Source organism: Vulpes vulpes, chromosome 3 (assembly GCF_048418805.1).
Source record: "Vulpes vulpes isolate BD-2025 chromosome 3, VulVul3, whole genome shotgun sequence".
Taxonomy (NCBI): domain Eukaryota; kingdom Metazoa; phylum Chordata; class Mammalia; order Carnivora; family Canidae; genus Vulpes; species Vulpes vulpes.
This window is the reverse complement of record NC_132782.1, coordinates 118,701,566-118,719,835: the sequence shown is the minus strand read 5'-3', so window position 1 is coordinate 118,719,835 and position 18,270 is coordinate 118,701,566. Positions and strand designations below refer to the sequence as shown.

General features: G+C 39.3%; 1 protein-coding gene across 6 annotated transcripts in view; it reads right to left on the bottom strand.

The window, feature by feature from the left end:
* VAV3 (vav guanine nucleotide exchange factor 3) overlaps positions 1 to 18,270 on the bottom strand; it is a 439,091-nt gene that overhangs the window by 193,372 nt on the left and 227,449 nt on the right. For all 6 annotated transcript variants that reach the window (XM_072754465.1, XM_072754466.1, XM_025996323.2 and 3 more), the window contains 2 exons: positions 8,789 to 8,847; positions 6,468 to 6,533 (listed from right to left, as the gene is read on the bottom strand). In XM_072754465.1, coding sequence (XP_072610566.1) covers positions 6,468 to 6,533; positions 8,789 to 8,847 — 125 coding nt within the window. The remainder of the gene's footprint in view (positions 1 to 6,467; positions 6,534 to 8,788; positions 8,848 to 18,270) is intronic.

Sequence of the window (18,270 nt, the reverse complement as noted above, 5' to 3'; positions counted from 1 at the left end):
AATGGGTATAAAGTGGGAAAGACAGGAGAGCTGAGGAGGATCTCAGAGTTTATAAATGGTCTTTTAAAAGCATCAATTTCTGCAGGGTTATTACTGCCAATACCTAACACAGTGGTTTTCCAACCATGCTCCTTCCAGCCCACTCAGAGGGTCTCCAAAGGTTCCCCTGTTTAGCCAGATTCTATTATTATCTGTTTTGTCTGGATTCTGCTTACAGAAACGATCCCAAGCCCACATGGCATTTTTAAAGACCATTTGTAATCTGCTGGCCTCCTGACAGATGAAAACCATTTCTATTTTTAAAGTTCCCATGAGCACTTACCCAGTAACTGATGGATGTATCTTCCCTAAACCCTTTGTAGGACATCAAAAACCCATTCAGTCAAAATAGAAATAGCTTATTCCACCTATCACATGTTCTGTTACTACTCCTTAAGTTCTTCCTTTTAGTTCAAGATTTCTATAAATAGCCTCTATTACTAATAATCCAAAAGAATCAATATTTAAAAATTTAGACACATTAGAAAGAAGCATTAACATTTTTCAGAAAAGGAATTCAACTCCTTCAGTACTGCCAGCTCTTATCATCTTTTCTGGCACTATGCATATAGAACATTATAAATTGATATGCACAAAACTAGAACACTGTAACTGTAAATGTCACTCTACAACTAGGGTCCTCTGTCTAGGTTTGTCATGAAGGATTATTTGGAAGCATTTGATAGGAATGAACTGTTTCAAAAACCTAGAAGAAAGAAAGGTGCCTTAAGGGAAAGTGACCTGCTGGTAACAAACTCTGCTTTGAGAAAAATTTGTTCTAGAGTTAGCTGTCCATCCACTCACGCAACAGACATTTACCAAGAATCTACTGAAGTCCAGACTCTTTGGTGCTAAGAATGCTTGGATCAAGAAGATCCAAGGACTCTCCCAGTCTAGCGTAGAAAACAGAGCAGATGAATGCAGAATGTAGAAGCCAGGGAAAGAGTAACTCTGACTAAGGAAGTCAGGGAAGGCTTCACAACAGATATTACATCTGAACTGGATCTTGAATTTATTTATCACCTTATTCAATAAATATTTGCTAAATAAATACCACTATGTTCTAGGAGATATGGTTGCAGACTTGGCAGACAGAGTTGCTGCTGTCAGAGGTGATGTACTCAGTGGAAAAAAGGGGGAAGAACATTCCAAACAAAAGACATCGACACGTGCAAAGGCAGAAGGTGTGAAAAGCCCAGCAATGTCAAGAGTGGTGTCCCATTCAGGCAACTCAATGTGAGCCCCAGAGGGAAGAGCTAAAAATCAACCTGTGAAAGGCGGTACACCCTGTAAGCTCAACCTCATGTGGGCATGTGGGATGCAAGAGGTTTTTATATAGGGGTAGAGTGGAGGCAACAAGAAGACATAAGTCCAGAAATGAAATCCTGTGGATAAGAGATACTGACAGCCATAGCTAAAGACAAATGAGGAGAGAAACAAAGAGACTTCAGAGACTGTGTCAGGTGCAGTCAACCAGACCTGGTGACCAATCAGAATTAGAGAGAGAGGGGAAAGGAGTAAAGGAAGCCACTCAGCTTCCTACTTTGTAAAACCAGGCAGATGGCAAGTCATTAGGCAATTCCAGAATTTCCATACTGAGGGGTTTAAGGAGGCAATCCAACCAGAGAACAGGGAGGAGTTGAACCAGTCTGAACACTTTCTAGAACCCATCAAAGGATAGGAAGATTTGATGAGTCCATGAGGGAGCAGAGATAAGAAATTATGCCAGAACAGGCTCTGGAGCAGAGGGGATCCCATTCAATAAGAAGTTAGGCTGTGAAATCCATTTCTCTGCTACTCCTAATGCCAGCTCCATGGTCTCTGACCACCACCTCCACCTGTGGAAAAACATCTTGCTGAAGTGTTGCTTTTGACTATTTCCCATGAGAGTAGAGGTACATTCTGTATGAATACATACAGATTTTTCTTTTAGCATTGTAGGAGATAGTGCACCTAAAGTACAAGCAACAAGATCAAAAATAAACAAGGTGGACTTCATCAAACTAGAAAGTTCCTGACAGCAAAAGAAACCATCAACAAAGGGAAAAGACAACCTATGTATGGAATGGGAGAAAAAATGTTTACAAACCATCTATTTGATAAGGTGTTAGTATCCAAAATATTTGAAGAACTAATACAACTCATACAAAAACAACAAAATAACCCAATTAAAAAATAGGCAAAGAACCTAAATAGACATTTCTCCAAAGAATATATAGAACAGGACAACAGGTATGTGAAAAGATGCTCAACATCACTAATCATTATGAAAACGCAACTTAAAACTCACGAGATATCACCCCATGTCTGTTAGAATGCCCATCATCAAAAGACAAGAGATAAATCTTAGCAAAGATGTGGAGAAAAGGGACCCCTTGTGCATTGTTGGTGGGACTGTATATGGGTGTAGTCACTGTGGAAAACAATATGGAAGTTCCTCAAAAAATTAAAAATAGGGGATCCCTGGGTGGCGCAGAGGTTTGGCACCTGCCTTTGGCCCAGGGCGCGATCCTGGAGACCCGGGATCGAATCCCATATTGGGCTCCGGGTGCATGGAGCCTGCTTCTCCCTCTGCCTGTGTCTCTGCCTCTCTCTCTCTCTCTCTGTGACTAACATAAATAAAAATTTTTTAAAAAATTAAAAATAGAAATACCATATGATCCAGGAATTACATTTCTCAGAATATATCCAAAGGAAACAAAAACACTAACTCAAAATGAGATCTGCACCATCATGTTCAGAATAGCATGACCAAGACATGAACACAACCTAAGTGACCACTGACGGATGAATGGATAAAGAAATTGTGATATGTATATACACACAATGGAATATGATTCAGTATTTCTACCATCTGCAATAACATCGATGGACCATGAGGGCATTATGCTGAGTGGAAATAAGACCAAGAAAGACAAACACTGTGTGATCTCACTTACATGTGGAATCTAAAAACAAAAAAATAGGAGCACCTGGGTGGCTCAGGCGGTTAGGCATCTACCTTCAGCTCAGATCATGATCTCCAGGTCCTGGGAGCCCCATGTCAGGCTTCCCCCTCAGTGGGGAGCCTGCTTCTCCTTCTCCCTCTGCCTCTGCTTCTACCTCTGCTCCTTCCCCTGTTTGTGCTCTCTCGCTCTGCCAAATAAATAAAATCTTACCAAAAAAAGGCAAAGCCCAGAAAACCTCATAGTATAAGAGATCAGACTTGATATCAGAGATGGGGGGTGGATAAATAGGGGAAGGTCATTAAAAGGTACAAACTTCTAGCAGTCAGGTAGATAAGGACTAGGGATTGAATGTATGACACAATGACTACAGCTAACACTGTGCACGGTATACAGAAAGTTGTTACAACAGTAAATCTTAAGAGTTCTCATTACAAGGAGAATTTCTTAAAATCTTTTCTTCTTTAATTGTATCTAGACAGAAGGAATAGAGGTTAGCTGACCCTACTGTGGTAATCATTTCATAATATATACAAATAATACCATTAGGCTGTATTCCTTAAACTTACTCAAGGATGTATGTCAATTATTTCTCAATAAGCTGGAAAAATGTCTTTAAAAAAAGAATTGTAGGAGTGACACACATGCCTGTGTGTACACACGGATGAACACCCACACCCAAGATTGGGCTAAAATGCTTTGGTTTTGTTATTCAATCCCATACAAAGGAAGATTTTCTTGCTAAAAGTCTGAGCAAGAATTTTTTTTTTAAGATTTCATTTATTTATTTGACAGAGAGAGAGAGAGCACAAGCAGGGGGAGTGGCAGAGGGAGAGGGAGAAGTAGGCTCCCTGTTGAGCAGGGAGCCCAATGTGGGGCCTGATCCCAGGACCTGATCATGACCTGAGCTGAAGGCAAACACTTAACCAACTGAGCCACCCAACACCCTACTCAAGAATTCCTGATCCACATAAAATGAAGTGGGGGCGGGGACTGGGGGAAAAGGGAAGGATGACTGATTCTTCACATGGTCAACAAACCAACAATAATCTATATTACTTTTTCTGTGTCCAGCTCATCTATATATGGGCATGACTGCACCCTGATCATAAATGTAGAAAAAGCAGACACTGTGCAGCCTAACCATCTCACATCCTTTGTTGCATCCTGTGTCTGTTTCTCTCCACATGAGAACGGAATGATCCCCTCTGCAGTAGGGAGCAGGCCAGTGTTGGTTCTAGGGCCTTCCTTTGGGGTGGTTTCACCCCCAAAAGTCCGAGTTAAGGATATGAGCCCAGAGATCATAACAAAGCTAAGACTGAAAATCAAGGTGTCATAGCAAACTCAGAAGCAAGCACTTGCAGAAATAACACCGCGTTTGGACGTTCCACCACCAGATGGAGACTTGAAACAGGCTGCATCTCCCAGAGCGTGAGCAGGTGTCTCAGAGCAGCTGACTCAGGAGCCCAGATTTCTCCAAATTTAGCAAGGGTTGCATTCTCACAGGATTTATCCTGACATCGACACAACACGATGAGGGCAAGCTATGAAACTTAGTAGGTGTAAACAACAATTGGTGGGGCTTAAAAAAAAGAACGTAATAGCTCTAGAAATAATATATTCTTTTTCTTAAGATTTTATTTTACAAAAAGAAAAAAAAAGATTTTATTTTACTTACTTGAGAGAAAGAAAGTGAGTCTGAGTCAGGAGAAGGAACAAAGGGAGAGGGAGAGAGAAAGAATCTCAAACAGACTCTGTGCTGAGCATGGAGCCCAATGCAGGGCTTGATCTCACAACCCTGAGATGATGACCTGAGCTGAAATCAAGAGTCAGATGCTTGACCAACTGAACCACTCAGGCACCCCTAGAAATAATATATTCTTCTTAATATTTCAAAGGATTTGGTTATGTTACCAGTAACCTTACAGTCACTTTATGAAGTCTGTAGCCAATTCAGTGAGATGATCAGTATCAATTTTGCTCGAAATCAGGTTTTAAGAACAGCTAAGAAACTGTCCTTCATCAACATTTAAAACATAAGACTTTGAGACCCATCCAAGTGCCACTTATTCTGGGATGGGCTGCTGGCCATCCTGCCAGCATTCTCCTCTGCTCTTCTACTTTAGTTCTTAGAGGGGCAATTTAGCCTGCTTCCAGGGGTCGATACAGTGAGGAAGAGCCTCAGCTCTGGAGTAAGAACTGCATTCAAATCTGTAGACTAAAATTTACTAGCTATATGACCTACAACAAGTTTCTTAGCTTTCCATGAGTCAGTTTTCTCCTTCATAAATTGGGATGATAGGAACAACCTCATCATGTTGTGATTAAGACACAAGGCAATGTGTTGAACATAGCACACAAACAGGCACTCAGTGAGCTCGTACGAATGATTAGACAGCTCAGGCCTGAAGCATAAGGCTGGCAAACAGGAGATGCTTAATGCAATTTTGCTTAATCATTCAGAAAACAAATATTTACCGAGGGTCTAGCATACACCAAATGCTATGTAAAGTTCTAGGAACAAGGTGAAGTTCCCTGGCCTCACAAAGCTGACCTTCTAAAGAGGAAATAGGGAATAAAGGAAACAAAGACTGTCTCAGGCAGTAGTGAGTGCCATAAAGCCACAGAGCAAGGTAAGGGGCCGGCAGCAATTTCAGATTAGTCAGGAAGGCCCGTCCACGGAGGGACATCGGAGGAAATGTTGGAACAGTGAGTGACCAGCCATAAGGGCAGGAGGAGCAAATGCAAAGGTCCTACAGCAAGAATGAGCTTAGAGTGCTGGTGTATTAGGATGGATGAACAGATGAATTTCCACAGAACCTGAATCTCTTTTGGAGCATGATCTATTTCTTATTATAATTCTTTGCAAACATGCCTGATCTTTTTCATCAGTTCCTTAAGAGGTGGGGATCATTTTTTTATATTTCTTTGTAATCTGCACAAGTCACTCAATCAGCAGAAAATAATCAGGTGCAAGGGCCTTTTGCCTCTCCTGACTCTTAAATAATAAAGCCCAAAAGGATTATCTGTGCAAAACAAATAGCATCTAATGAAACTCCCAGAAGAACTCCAGCCCACACTCATCTCGTCTTTCCTTGAACTTTATAGACCATGCACTGCCCTGCCTTCAACTCCAGTAGCAGCTCTGCTTTCTTTGTCACTGGTTCCTTAACTGTCTAATTCTCATTTCACCCTCCACCTCTAGTATGTCTCTGAGAAACTCCCAATTTTTCCTTCATTGCCGTCTGTTCCCTCACTCGCCACAGGGAGTGGCATGGTATGGGGCACGCAACAGGAACTAAAGTCAGATGAAGTACATTTTCTTGTGAAGCTTTCCATCACTAGTTTCAGGTGAATTCTTACACGTCTTAATCATTAAGCCACTTTTCTGCTTCAGAAAGCTATTTTAACATCCATGGTTAAAATCCATAAAGGATGCAAACATTGGCAGTGGTTTAATTTTGCTGAAGATGCCCAACGTACTCTATTAAATCAGGAAGGCCTTTGTAGATGTCTTCATCACTAACGCTCTCTTCTGTGGGGAAGGGCCTAGAAGAGAGAAAGGAAAAAAAAAAAAGATGAATAAGCAACCATTAGGCTAGGCATTTAGCTCTCACTAAATGCATAAGGTCAGCTGCTGGCACAGTGATTAGAGCAGTCATCATGTTTAACACAACGTCCCGGGCTTCTCCCAAAGTGCCCATCCTGTGGCCGTGCATGGGATCGCCCAGGGACACTGGCACCTGCTACTGCAAATTATGGGTAGCATTACCAGTGGTTGCTGCAGTCGCCAGAGCAGCTGTGGACATGCTAATATGCTCATCTGGCCACACACGGCTCACTTGCAGGCTCACCATGCAGCAGCCACTGTAGCTCCCAGTCCAGGAAACAGGCAGCCGCGCAAGTGTCCCTGCCTTCAGCACTGTCTCTCTCCACTTATGGAATCTGATCTGACAAAGAGTTTGGTAACAATCATCCTTGCATGACTCAGCCCACTAAATATAGATAAAAATTATTTAAAGACCAAAATATCCATGCCCTTTATATACGATTATTGATTCTGGCAGACTTTTCTACTCGGACTTCAAAATATTTAAGGTGTAGTTTTTATTTTCACATATTAGATGAATGAGTGAACCCAGGCCTTAGGGAGGGTAGGATGTTTTCTTTGTTCCCAATTAAAAGAAAAGCACTTTAATTGATCCCCTTTTCCTAGCCTTTGGCTTTTTTGCCTAATGTACTATGCACTCTTTTCATAATCCCAACATAATTCCCTAAATGCATATCTAACACAACCATAATTATACTATTGTGTCAGAAATTTTACTTTCTTTATATGCAGCCAGTGTGTCATGTTTCATAAAAATAAAAAGATCTATCAAAATAATAAATGAGCACTAAGTAATTGCTAAATAATTATATTCAATATATTGAAAAGCAGATTTTCATATTTATGGATTAACTGAATACTTAAGACATTTAAGGAATTTACATTTTTCAAATAAATTAAAATGCATGAGAAATGCTGAAGTTTCAAAGTCTTTTTTTTCTTAAATTCAGGCACATTTGATTATACTCTTATACCAATGCAATCCATTATATAAAAATTTGAAAATACAGATAATAATTATTAAAAAGGAAAACTTTCTAATGTATATCCTTTCAGAATCAAAAATACATAAATACATAAAAATAGAATCCAGCTATTTCAAAATTTGTGGTTTACATGTAATGGCATAAAATATATACTAATATGGAAAGATGAATCATGTAGAGCAAATTACAAGGTGCTGGACACATATCCAGCCTTGAGATTACTTCTGTAGAAAGCTGCCAAATTCATAGCCCATTTCCAAGAACTGATCTGCAGGGTATCCTCCCTGGGGTCACTGTGCTGTATATCCAGGAATGGGCTGCCTGAACACAGCCAATCAGCCCTGTAACATGTGCTTATGTCTTCTCCCTTAAAATCTGAATGTAAGCTGGACACAGAAAAATGGAAGCAATAGAGGGAGAGACATGGCATCACAGAACTCCATAATGGCTGGAGACTGAAGTATGGAGCCCTGAAGAAACCAGACAAACAACAAAATCCATTCAATTTCCAGGCAGCCTAGCTGTATGGCTACTGAAACTGTTGCTCTGTTTTTCTAATGTTACTAAAATACAAACTTCTGAGTATGTAGTATGTTCAAGAGAAAAAGCCCAACAAAACATACGTGTCTACATTTATTTCCGTGCTTACTGACTGCATAATACTCCACAGCATGGAGATGTCATAATTAACTTACTCAATTTACTTCCAAGTTTACTTCATGTCATAATTACTTACTCAATTTACTTCATTTAGTACTAATCCTTCAACACACAGCCTTGTATACATTTTATACTTGCTTGATTACTTTTTAAACTCCTAAAGTTGTGAGGTATTGTTATGGACTATAGGAAATAAATGTACAACAGCTTTTCAAGTATTTACTTGAGCATCTGTGGTTTTTTGATGAGTCATATGTAATGAAATGAAATGTTGGAGGAAGTTAAGAAAACAAAGTGACTTATTCAGTAAGTCAGTGCTGAACTGAGAATGATGTTTAGCCAATGTATCTTATTCAACTCTACAAATAAGGTTCTTACTTGCTCTATTAATTTCAAATGCGTATTAGGCACTTATACATCAGCCACTGTACATGCATGAATGAGACACGGTCCCTGCACGCAAAGTGTTTTTACTAACAGTAACCATTCAATAAGTAACCAATACATTGAAGGAATGGAACACATGAACCACAGAGAAATGAGCTTACCTGATTCCTGTGGCCAACGCTATCGGTGTGCGAGAAAGTCGTGACAGTGTTTCTATAACCTAAGAAAAAAGAAAAAGTGTTAATTGGACATGTGTTTAAGATAAGAATGTTTTTTGAAAATGGTTTTATAACCTAACAGAAAAATGGCAGCAGAAACCTAAATTTGAGGACACCAACACAAAATACAGAAAAGGAAGAGCCGTTTCTGAGAATTATAACCACCTGGATTATTTATAATCATGTCCCTTCGTTAACTTTGTAACTCCACACAGATTACTAAACATCAGTTTAGTAGCTTATTAATCATCTCAATTATTAAAATTAAAAATATAATACACGTATTTAAGTATTACTTATTTAAATGATAGCTATTCTTGGTTATTGCCAACTTTAAGAAAATTACCTTATTATAATTCTGAGTATTTGCAGAAAAAGAACTTCCTTAACCCTTGCTTACCTGTACATAACTTAAAGATTACTTATGAAGACTTCAGTACCTAAGCCCTGCTATAGTTTTAGCTTTTAAACCTAAGGATTTTACCCTCCCTTACCACTTTTATTTTTATTTATCTTTAAAGATTTTATTTCTTTATTCTTTATTCATGAGAGACACAGATAGAAGCAGAGACAGGCAGAAGGAGAAATAGGCTCCCTGTGGGAAGCCCTATTAGGAACTCGACCCCAGGACCCCGAGATCACGACCCGAGCCAAAGGCAGACACTCAACCACTGAGCTACCCAGGCACCCCGGTTCCTTACCACTTTGGACCTAAGTTCATCTCTCTAAAAGACTCAGTGAGGAACCCTAAGAACTAAAATATACTTTTCTCATGAAGCCTGTTTTTCCGGTAACCGATTTGGTTTGTCCTAACTCTCAAAACTAAACAAAAGTTAAAGAGGTTCTTCTATAAGGCCTATTCAGAACAAGGGGGGGGGGCAGGATGCAAAAATCTCCCTCTGAGCTGAGATGAACTGAAGAATTCAGTTGAAACACAGAAACATAATAGCGAGGTCTTCAGCACTCCACAGAAGTCTCATACAAGTATTAGCCTCATACTCACCTATCTCTTGCCTACTTCAGGAGATAGTATTATTGCTTAAGTTATAAACATACAGCTCTGGAGCAAGGATATGTGGTTGAGCTTTGGCTCATCAGATTTCAGCTAAGCTCACTTTTACTAGACTCTATAAAATGTGGATAACAAAAACTAACTACCAGCCTCATGGAGTTACTGAAAAAATTAAATGAGATAATGCTTAACTCAATAAATGTAAACTTTCATTACATAAAATTATCATTATATACAAATAAAATTTAATTGAAAGACTACACAATTTCTTCCTGGTTTAACCTTGTGGAACATTTGAACTGAAAGCAAGATACAACCACCTAGATAAAACTAGATATCAATTAATTCCCCATACTAAAAATAAAAGTATCTTCAGTGAGTCTGTAAATTTAGAAGATCATGAATGAATAAATAAGTTTATCAATATAAATTGATTCAAAATAAAAATAACTATTTACTAAAATTCCAAAATTATGCATTACTGAGAGAAATGTCCAGCTTTTGGAAGATTCTGGAATAATCTGTGTAGTACTTAGACTCATGAATTAAAGATACTGTTGTATTTCAGCATTAGCCTTATCCGGATGGGCACTGCGTTAAAGCTGTGGGGGGAAATCTGATTCTATTTTGCCCAATGGTCCCAGCATTGCCGTTACTCAGAAGAAAAACAGCAATAACATTAGTATGATGTAATTTACTACTATGCTGTATTTTACTGCTATTTTATATTTTAACAGAAATATGGTTTATTCTTGGGTATATTATCTATAATAACTAGGATATATATAAAGGTAAGAATGTATTTTGCATTCCTTTTCCCAGCAACAATCAGAACTATTCACTACCCATCCCCATTCAAGACTGCAGTTTGATTTTTTTGGTATAATAAATTATCCACCAGAGGGAGCTAGAAGATAGTATATCACTTTGGTCCTACATTAAATGTGTCTTCTGAAGTACAAACATTTCTGAAATTCAACAAGATGAAACCAGTTCCTATTATTTATTTAAAACCATTACTTATTACCATTCAGTAATAGAAAAATAATGAAGGTCAGATTCAGTGGATGAAAAGGATGGAAGAATAATGCGTAGCATGTCTTAAAGTGACTCAGGACAATCTCTCAGTTTTGTGTCTATCCAATTGTACATCCATTAACTCTAAGTTTAGCCAAAGCAAATAAGACTGTTTAGTCAATGTAGTGTTTTTAGAACAGTGTGTATTCTATAAAGGTGGAGCATATCCGGATTTGGAATAGACAAATACACAAATTAATGCCAGATTCTCCAGACATGAGAGACATGCATTCAAGAATATTTACAAAAGAAAATATCCCCAAGGACAGTAAAAGACTATTTTCCCTGAAATGTATTAATTTCTAAATTGTTACGTCAGCATAATTTGAAATTACAGACATGAACTCTTACAAAGAGGTAACTATTCAGGACATTTGCAAGTTAGCAGGCCAACAACCAACTACTAAATCCATATTACAGATATTTTACCTACATCTACCCCTTGTTTAATAAGGAAGAGTGGCATTTGTAAAAAATGAAAATATTTCCAGATAATATAAATGACAGTTACTTTGGAAGGAAAGTGTTAAGAGGTAAGTAGGGCTGGGTACGCTTGCTTTAGAAGGGGGGATTAGGGGATCCCTGGGTGGCGCAGCGGTTTAGCGCCAGCCTTTGGCCCAGGGCGCGATCCTGGAGACCGGGGATCGAGTTGAGTCCCACGTCGGGCTCCCGGTGCATGGAGCCTGCTTCTCCCTCTGCCTGTGTCTCTGCCTCTCTCTCTCTCTCTCTCACTGTGTGCCTATCATAAATTAAAAAAAAAAAAAAGTTTAGAAGGGGGGATTAGATCCCAGGATCTATGGAGGATCATTGACAGAGTTTTAAAAGGAACATACCCAGGTCAAAAGTGTGTTTTTTAAAAGATCATTCAGCACATTGAAGGATAGATGGGAGTAGAGGGCATGGTGTATAGACAAGGGGCCAGACAAGAAAACCAGGGGGTTTTCTGAATCTTCCAGTTGAGAAATGAGAAGTCTATGCCAGCAGCAGCAGAGATAGAGGAGAAGTGGAATTGTGAGAAGTACTTAGGCACAGTGGCTGATGCGCCGTAAAGGCAAAGTGAAGAACCCAGGATGACCAGTGCAAACCTTTAAATAAAGCATGGATGTGGCCAGCTCCAATGCCACCTACTGGGATGCTCCTGAGCAGGATGCTCTCTTTCTCTCTCTGTCCCTCTGCGTGGCTGACCATGTACAATCTGAATTCTGACAGGCCATTCCCCTCCACCAGAGCCTTCTCTGACATCTCCCACTCCAGTCTAGGTCCTTTGTGTTCCTGTTAGGACATAACTCTGCCCTAGTAGCCATCAACTTATTTAAAAATTTATTTGCTGTTTAAAATATCTGAAAAGGATCCATGTTTATTTTGTTAAATTAAAATAACATAGTAATAATACACAAAAGTTGTCCCCACCATACACACACCTTCTGCCTAATGGAGATCCGAGCTAAAAATCTGGTGTGACTCTTGCATACATTTGTTCACTTTTCTTCATGATTGTTTTTTTAGGTAACATGTTCCTATCATACAGATTTTTCTAAAACGTGAGTCTGTCACCTAACAATATATCCCAGACAGTTGTTGTCAACACATTCAGATCTACTTCATTCACCTTAATGTTGTACAACATTTCAGTGTATGCAAATAACATAATGATTTAACTATTCTCCAGCCAATGAGCTTTTTCAACATTTTGCTACGAGAACAATGATGAAAATTACCATCCTTGTCAATTATCTTTTCAATTGTATCTAGGTTATTTCTATAGGAAAGATTCTCAGATGGGATGAAGAGGTCCAAAGTATGACCACTGCTCTTTGAAACTTTTTACAAATTTATACTCCCCTAAGGAGTGTATTAAGAATATAACAAGGCATCCTACTGACCTATTTACTGTCTTTCCCATCCAACAATGAGGAACACCTTAACATTAAGTAACTCCAACTGTTTCTCTCCACTGTTCTTTCTTAGCACCTAGCTCACAGGCAGAGTCATAACAACCACTTAACACAAAAATATTTGTTGCTCCAATGAATAATACTTACCGTTCAAAACTGTTGTGAGGACTGGGGATAATATGTGTAAAGATATGTAAAGAGCTTAGCCTGGCACAAGCAGGGAATGAATGAATAATTGAAGAAGGAGACCATTATGAAAATTAAATATTAAATATGAGAAAGAATTACCTATCTCCTCAAATCTAGAAACACTATACATAGTGACAATACCCCCTTATCAAATTTTCCCCCAATGGTGGTTACAATTTAGTTTGAGCTCTTTATTTTATTTTCACCATCCCCATTAGTCGGTTGAAAAGCCAAAAAGAGAAAAAAATTTTCCCAAAAGAGAACTCTACACTAATAAAGCTACCCACGTTAACCATTCTCTTCATGGAATCTTCTAGAAAATTCCTACTTTCTGCATATCCAGCATTCGTGCTGTTGATAATGTAATTTGTAATTAAAACAAGTCATCCATGCAGAAGCAGTATGTTACAGCTACTTCAAAGTTCCTGAGTTAAGGAAGCCATGGCCATAGACAGTAACAGCAGAGAACCATAGGGATCAGCACACAGGTATGCCAAAAAGTGCTAATTAATTGTGGATTTATCTCCTTGAGTTCTCTATCGTGAAGATTTACCTCTCAGTCCTCTCCCTGATCCAATGGAAAGGCTATCATTAAGATTCATGAACAGGGAGCTGAATTCAGTAGAAGTTCCTTGAGAAGTGACCCTTACAGGGAGGTGGGCTCTGCAAGGCAATCTGGGGGCTGTAGGCTTGAATCATAAATGCAAGAGAAGCTCAGTAGTTCATACTGTGGTGCTGCAATGCTTTCTTGAAGTTAGCATCCAGCAGCTGAAGATAAGGCAGGAATGCCACATCATGGCTCTTGCAGGCTCAGAGCAAGTGCCCTGTGTGGTCATAGAGGAACAACCACAGCCCCAAGGACATAACTCCAATGTGGCCTGGGAGTGACGGACTGAGTAATTCAGACAGAAGCACAAGCTTCTGGACTCCATCAGGTGCAACCCAGAGGCAGCCCAAAAGACCTGGTATTACCCAGGCACCCCAGACACTAGACTCCCTGGTGAAGAAGCCTAATTCTAAACTCAAACAGATGGTAATTATCAGACTAACAATATATTTTACCTGAAGTCTCCTAGGAAATCAACAGAATTCGTTATCTAATTTTCTTTGCAATTTTAATTTCACACAGTAAACTACCCCATTAAGATATTCTGCAGCTTAGTGTCATTTCTAGCAGCACATTTGAGATCTTTCCTAAAACACCTGGTTGTTGCTTTGAATACCGTTCATTGCTAGAAAATGTCCCTAGCACCTCCCCTATGGACAAAGCAAAGGAGTATAGCCAGATAAAATGCACTAAACAAGATTTCTGTATCAAGAAGATTATGAACCATGAGAAATGAACTCGCATTGCTCAAAAGAGTAACTACAGAGGTTAAATGGATCTAAATTACGTATAATTTGTGCAGGCCTTGATAATGATTATAAAAGCAAGAATTATTCTATACTTATTGTTTCAAAACTTCAAAAGTAAAAGCTCTAAAGAAAAAAAAGAACCTCCCCTTAGGAAAATCTTATACTGGACTAGTTAGGAGCATAAGCTTAAGACTCAGATTTTCTGGGTTCAAATCTCAGCTCCACCTCTCATTAGCTGGGTAACCACAGGAGTTAAGGAGATGGTCTATGCTTTAGGTACTTTACCTATTTATCTTTATCTATAAAATGCATATAAAAGAATGTCCCATCTTTCTAGTGCTAATTCCTAATGCCATTGCAGTCACCATCCTTGTTGAAAAAGTAAGATTTGGTCTTTGCAAATCACTTCAGGAAATAAAATGTGAGAGGTCTACCTCAAGTTAGCACCAGATATAAAACAAAGCTTTCCAATGACTGTGCATACATCTATTAAAGTTAGGTTGTACCTCTGTTTAAGCACATGATGGCCAGTGTTTGCTGATACTCATCAACAGTTGCTAAGCTTATCTAATTATAGGATTATGTTAAAGAAAATGAAGATTGTGAATGGCAAACATTTTTCCTTATTTATTCATTCTCTGCTCTTCCTGTAGGTAATTATCCATGTAAATATTCAGAAAACAAAAACAAAAACTCCTGTCATATGGAAGTATTCCTTTTTTTGGGGGGGGGGGGGGGGGAGTATTCCTAAAAGTCCAAAACAATCACACTTGACCTTGCTAAAGCAAACTAAAAAAAAAAAAAAAAAAAAAACAAGTCCCATGCCTGGTCAACTCCTGAAGATAACACATAATAAGAACCACAATCTATACAGTTCACACAGAATTTTAAAAACTCTAAGAAATGACAGTACAAAGGAATGGGCTCAGAGAAGCTTTAGCATATGTTTCCCTACAATCTCTATCACTTCCATAGCTGTCTTGAATAAATATAAAAATCTACATAAATGAACTGTCATATAATAGCAATTTCAAGACAAATCCTTTAGCTAAACCTCACACCCAGCCATAAGGCTACCTTGGTCCATATATAGAAATTTTAAAGCCACCACATTTTATTCAGTGGTTCTTGATTATTTTAAGGCCACAGTTCCCTTTTGAAGGTGTGTTGAAAGTCCTAGGCCTTTTCCGAAGGAAAAGAGAGGACCTTTATATATATATATATATATATATATATTAATACACACATATGTAAGTATACACAATTCTGCATTTCATCTCAAGAAATCCAGGGACCTCTTGAAGACCATTCATGGATTTCCTAGATTCCTGTTCAATCGCCTTTGCCTATAAGGAAGCCCAAGGTCCAGCAATATTAACTAGCTTGCTCAAGGTCAAAAAACCAATTGCAGAATTGGTGTCATAACCTAGGTCCCCTCTCTTCTGTACAGACTATTACACTTTCTACTTCAGCACCCTGTGTATAAATAAATCTCCTGCATTTACTTGGTGAGCATCCACTGAACACTACTATGGGCTAGATATACCTGATATACCCCATGTGTCGAAGGTAAAACAAAATGGAGATTACATATGTCCACCTCTCAAAAAAACCACTACTCCTGGCAAAGACCATACAGGTCGTAAGCAAAAACACAGACCTGGAAATACAAAGAACACCCGCAGCCCAGAGGAGAGAGCTAGGCCAGCTGTCCCCCTCAGCCGGAAGCATAGACATGGCTCAAAAGACTTTTAGAAAAGGGGGCCCTGGATACATCTTGAAAGGCAATCAGGAATTTCCCAGACTCTTTGTCTCCAGGTTAATAGAGGTCTGATGGATGAGAATTACCACCCTCTGACCCACTCCCTCCATCATCACCTACTCCAATGAGAACACTCCTATTCTGAGCAGATTCACCTGTACCTTACTGTCTGAGCAGCTTTTTGTAGTTGCCATTTCCTGTATAATATTTTTCTTACAATGGGTGTTTTGCAGGTTCCAAGAGATTTGTCATCAAGCAAATTTTTTCTAAAGCAAACAAACCTACCACTGTCTCATGATGCATTTCCACACCACCATCATCTTGCTGTGTCTATACTCTGCCTCTCAGACTCCAAACAGAACACCCTTCCAACCCGCTTTTCCTCCTTTTGCCCAGTGAGCCTACAATCTCAGTCCTCTCCCTTTTCTGGCTAGACACTGGGAAAAGTTTCTAGATTTGCACATCTCCTTCACACCACAGATCTAAATCCTATCACCTCATCCTTTTACATATCTCTTAGATCATACTCCTTCTTTCTTCCAGGTCTCTGGCTAGCCCAAGCTTTCTTGATGTCTTACTTTGATTACCAGAACAGCATTCTAATCTGCCTACACATCTCTGGCCCTTCAAACTCATCTTCTACTTGGCTATCATAGAAGTGTATGACAATTCACAACTGTCAAGTCCACCACACCATTACCACCTCTGTGTTCACCTTAAAATTCTTAAATGTTACCCCACATGAAGAGATGAAGTTATCAGCATGCTCAGGAGTCTTCAGTAGATCTGATCCACTCCCTGTCTCCTTTCAGCCTCACTGGACTCCCCACACCTCCCATCTCCAGCCCTGTCCAACCACTTGGCCTGTTGTGCTCAAGAGAGATTCCAGAACCATTCATATAAACCCTACCGGAGCATAAAATCCATGTTACTGCAATTCACAGATGGTGTCAAAATTAAAATATTTATACTAGAAAGCAGAGGAAAAAAAAAAAGACAAACTGGCAGCAGCATTGTTCATTTCCTCACACCAAGGAAAAGGGGTTGTAACTTTTCTTAGTCTAAAACCATCTCCTAGGTCCAAATACCAGAGATGAAGCCTGTGGTTCATCAGTGCAGAGGTAGCTGTCCAGAAGCACAATATTTAGTTAGAAATCAGAACGTACATACATATTTACTGCTTCTCCAAAATGTACACTGCTGTGTCGTGGTGTGTTGAACTTAATAGGCAATTAATAAAGAATTCAACTATTTATACACAACTGTAAAAGAAATGCTTTCATTTTGAAAATGTGACCATATTTGCAAATTATTCCCTGCCTTTATGCAGAGTAGAGATATAATCTACAAAGACTATGTGGCCATTCTCGTGTTCACTACCAAGCATGAGACTTTCACTGTGGGCGCTGCGGGGAAACACTGATTATTCCCTGTCTCATCACAGTAAGGACTCTGGCAGAGCAGCGGTGTCTTGCCAGCTCACTGGGAGCCCTTGGTGCATTTACAGAACTCCCTTTAAACAGACACATCCTATGTGTTAGCATGAGGCCAGAGGAGAAATTGTTTATGTGATCTGAAACACACAGGGAACCTATGTGACTTAAGGGACTTGAAAAATAGAATGAATTTTCAAAGCTGCCCACAAATCATACCCCTGGGTCAAAGCCAACACATTCTCCACACTCGACGCACTTCCAAAGTCATGCAACTCTCCTGCAAACATCTCCACTGCCCAAATGCTGTCCACATGGCTATTACCACGTTAAAGGATGAAATCGCAGAGTCCAGGAATAAAAAGGCAAGGCAGGAGTGACAGGATCTGACCGTGGAGAACACCTCCCTTGTGCCAACCTGGAAATGCTCCGTTTTCAGTCCCAGCCCCAACCGCTCATGAAGAATAATGAAGCATCTTCAAGTTAGCCTCATACTTCACCTAAGAGAAATTACACGTTTGCCTACAAGACTGGGAGAATAACATGACACTACTTATATATCTCTTTGTTCTGACTGGTTTGGTAACACTGATCATTTCATACTTCTTGAAAGTTCAATGTGCTTTAACAATTAAAAAGCAGGTAAACAAATTTTTCATTATGTAAGAAATTGAGTTTCTAGACCAGCACTGGCTGACAGA